The sequence below is a fragment of the Colobus angolensis genome, unplaced genomic scaffold, assembly GCF_000951035.1.
Source record: "Colobus angolensis palliatus isolate OR3802 unplaced genomic scaffold, Cang.pa_1.0 Scaffold21, whole genome shotgun sequence".
Lineage (NCBI taxonomy): Eukaryota > Metazoa > Chordata > Mammalia > Primates > Cercopithecidae > Colobus > Colobus angolensis.
Genome location: NW_012115266.1, coordinates 8,311,180 through 8,314,488, shown reverse-complemented (window position 1 = coordinate 8,314,488; position 3,309 = coordinate 8,311,180). Strand labels below are relative to the sequence as shown.

The window sequence follows — 3,309 nt, the reverse complement described above, 5'->3', positions numbered from 1 at the left end:
GACACTGCCAGCCAATTGGACTGTCTCTCCAGGCCCAGTGTTTACTGATGGAATAAGGGAGTCGGGTGTGTCAGCAGTGGGGAACGAGGTGGCTCTGCACTACACACATGGGCTGTCCCTGGACTAGGCCATCGAGAGGGCCATGTAGGGCACTGGCTGTTGGGAGCCCGTGGAGCCCAGTGCACTTGCCCATTGGGTGCTCAGATGGCTCAGCCCGGGCCGCGTCTCCAGGCCTCTTCCCCTGTCTCTCTGGCTCAGCTTGAGGAAAGGGGCAGGGGCATAACCCAACCCACTCTGGGAGGGGAGAGAGCCCTCCACCTGCTCCTGACCTCCCTGGGCTTGCTCCCCTGGGGACATCCCACCACATGAGTTCTAGTCTTGACTCTGCCACCAACTTGATGAGTGGCCCTGGGAGTCCCTTCCCCCTCTCAACTTCAATTTCATTCTCTGAAAATGAGAGGCTGGCAGAGAGGTTTATGGGACCCTATCTTTTTTTTTTTTTTTTTTTTTTTTGAGACGGAGTCTCACTCTGTCACCCAGGCTGGAGTGCAGTGGCACGATCTCCACTCACTGCAAGCTCCGCCTCCCGGGTTCATGCCATTCTCCTGCCTCAGCCTCCTGAGTAGCTGGGACTACAGGCGCCCGCCACCATGCCTGGCTAGTTTTTTGCATTTTTAGTAGAGACGGGGTTTCACCACGTTAGCCAGGATGGTCTCAATCTCCTGACCTCGTGATCCACCCGCCTCGGCCTCCCAAAGTGCTGGGATTACAGGCGTGAGCCACCGCGCCCGGCGGGACCCCATCTTTGCTTCCACCAGAGCAGTTCCGATTTAAGCAGTTCGTCTGACGAGCCCTTTAGGCCCTGAGCAATTGCTGAGTGTCTACTGCATGCCAGGTGGGCACAAAGTCATGTGGGGCAGCCATGCTTTCCAGTCTCAGTGTGTTCCTTCTTTAGAAGGGAAGTCTTCCATCTCCAACTGTACACTGGGGCCACGTGTGGCTCTGCGGTTCTGTGAGGAGACCCAGAGACACACGCACTGTGGTTCATACCCCAGAGCTGCCATTTGCTAGTGGTGTGACCTTCTGTAACCCCTTTGTGCCTCAGGTCTCTCATCTGGGAACTGGGATGATAGCGCCAACCTAGCTGGATTGCTGTGACCGCCAACACAATGCCTTCTAGGGGTTCAAGGTGGGTGCTCAGTGAGCCTTAGCTTCTATTGTGACTACCAAGGATCCTGATGGTCCTCCCAGTTCTAGGAAGGGGCAGCCATGCAGAACAAGTCTCAAAAGCCAGCAGGAGCAGGAGAGGGGGATTGAGAATCCCCAAATTGATAGGCAGCCTGGGGCTGGGTGGGGCAAAAGGTACTAGGAGGCGATGCCTCTGCCTTTTCCCCTACTACTGCACCCCGTCCACACTCCATAGAAGTCAGCAGTTCAACTGTCCTCTAATGCACCGCACACCCCAACACACAACATACAGGAGCCCCAGCCCTCAGATGGGAAAAACACTGTCTGGCACTAGGTCTGGTTGGCTGGAGAAGTGGAGAGGGAGCCAGACAGTTCTTCCATCATGCAGATGGAGAGACCTAGAGTCTCAGGCGTTGGGGAAACGAGTCATTTAACATCCATCAGGACCCAAGCCTCCTGAGCCCCCAGCCTGGACCCCTGCACCGCCTCTGGGGAGCAGAGTGAGACACAGAGCCCCCTAACACTAGACCAGGTGTCCCTTAGCTCCACTCTTCTAGGAGGCTCCCTGAGCACACCCTCTGCGGAGCCTGACTCCCACGGGAGAAGCAGATGGTGCCAGAGTCTGCTGGGAACTGGCTGTCCTGGAGCCCAGCTGTTGCACAGATGTGAGGGGGGAGGGCGGAGTGGGGGTTACGAAGGCAGGAACGCTTGGCAGCTCATGCCTGAGTCACCCGTCAGCTCCGGGAGTGGTAATGAGCAGATTAGGGTTATTATAGCCGAATGGCTCGGAGCGCACTTGCTCACCCGAGCAACCGTCGGCGAAGGGCTGATCGCCCACGGCTGCCATGGCCATCACGCCAGGCCCGCCTCTCCCTTGCCCTCTTGTTGACTGTGCCGCTGCCAAGGCAGCCTCTGTGGCCTTCACACACCTCATTAGAGCTGCCGGGGCATATCTACCAGCCCGTGGCCCAGACACCACCCCACCTGCTCCTCTTCCCAGGTGTGTCAGGGGACACAGGAGTCTGACCTGGGGCCTCGATAAGTGGACACAGTGATCCTTGACTAGGGAAACAGGTGTATAGTTCCCCACCCACCTAGAATTGGGACAAGGACAGGTGTGGCAGGGATTCAGCCTCCAGGGCCAGTCCTTGTCTGTCTGGTCACCTACCAGGGGTCTAAAACCAGTGAGGTTCCTGTAGGTCTGGGCCAGGGACATGTCAGTCTCCAGGGGGAAAGTCTCCTCCTCCTTCCGCACTGGCCCATGTCATCCTCTCTGCTCCCTCTCAGAGCAGGAAACAGAAACAATCTGTCCCAGCAGCCCAGGGCTGGGAGGCGGGGCTGAGTGTCGGGGTAGTAATGATACTGAGTACCAAATCGCAGAGACTGATGGACGCTTACTATGTCCTAACAGGCACTGAGTGCTGGACGTGTGTCTGTCCACTTTGTCTTCCCAACAGCCCCATGCGTGAACAGACTGAGCGTCCCAAACCCCCAAAGCTGAAATCCAAAATGTCCAAAATTCAAAACTTTTCGAGTACCCACATGACTGATGCTAAAAGGACATGCTCATTGGAGCCTTTTGGATTTCAGATTTGGGACGCTCAACAGATAAGAATAATATAAATATTCCAAAATCTGAAACCCAAAACTTGTTTTTGGTTTTTTGTTTATTTGTTTGTTTTTTTCTGAGATGGAGTTTTGCTGTTTTTGCCCTGGCTGGAGTGCAATGGTGCCGTCTCAGCTTACCGCGACCTCCGCCTCCCAGATTCAAGCTTCAAGCAATTCTGCTGCCTCAGTCTCCCTCGTAGCTGGGATTACAGGCGTGCACCACCACGCCTGGCTAATTTTGTATTTTTAGTAAAGACAGGGTTTCTCCATGTTGGTCAGGCTGGTTTTGAACTCCTGACCTCAGATTATCCACCTGCCTTGGCCTCCCAAAGTGCTGGGATTATAGGCATGAGTCACTGCACCCGGCCTGTTTTTTTGTTTTGTTTTGTTTTGTTTTGGGATGGAGTCTGACTCTGTTGCCCAGGCTGGAGTGCAGTGGTATGATCTCGGCTCACTGCAAGCTCTACCTCCTGGATTCACGCCATTCTTCTGCCGCAGTCTCCTGAGTAGCTG

General features: G+C 55.2%; 1 protein-coding gene across 1 annotated transcript in view; it reads right to left on the bottom strand.

Moving 5' to 3' along the window:
• Window positions 1–2,041, bottom strand: part of SYT7 (synaptotagmin VII) — an 86,826-nt gene extending 84,785 nt beyond the window's left edge. Inside the window, exons 1-2 of the mRNA XM_011942791.1 lie at window positions 1,993–2,041; window positions 1,764–1,840 (exon numbers count right to left, since the gene is read on the bottom strand). Of these exons, the coding sequence (XP_011798181.1) occupies window positions 1,764–1,840; window positions 1,993–2,041 (126 nt within the window). The remainder of the gene's footprint in view (window positions 1–1,763; window positions 1,841–1,992) is intronic.
• Between the last annotated feature and the right edge of the window lie 1,268 nt (window positions 2,042–3,309).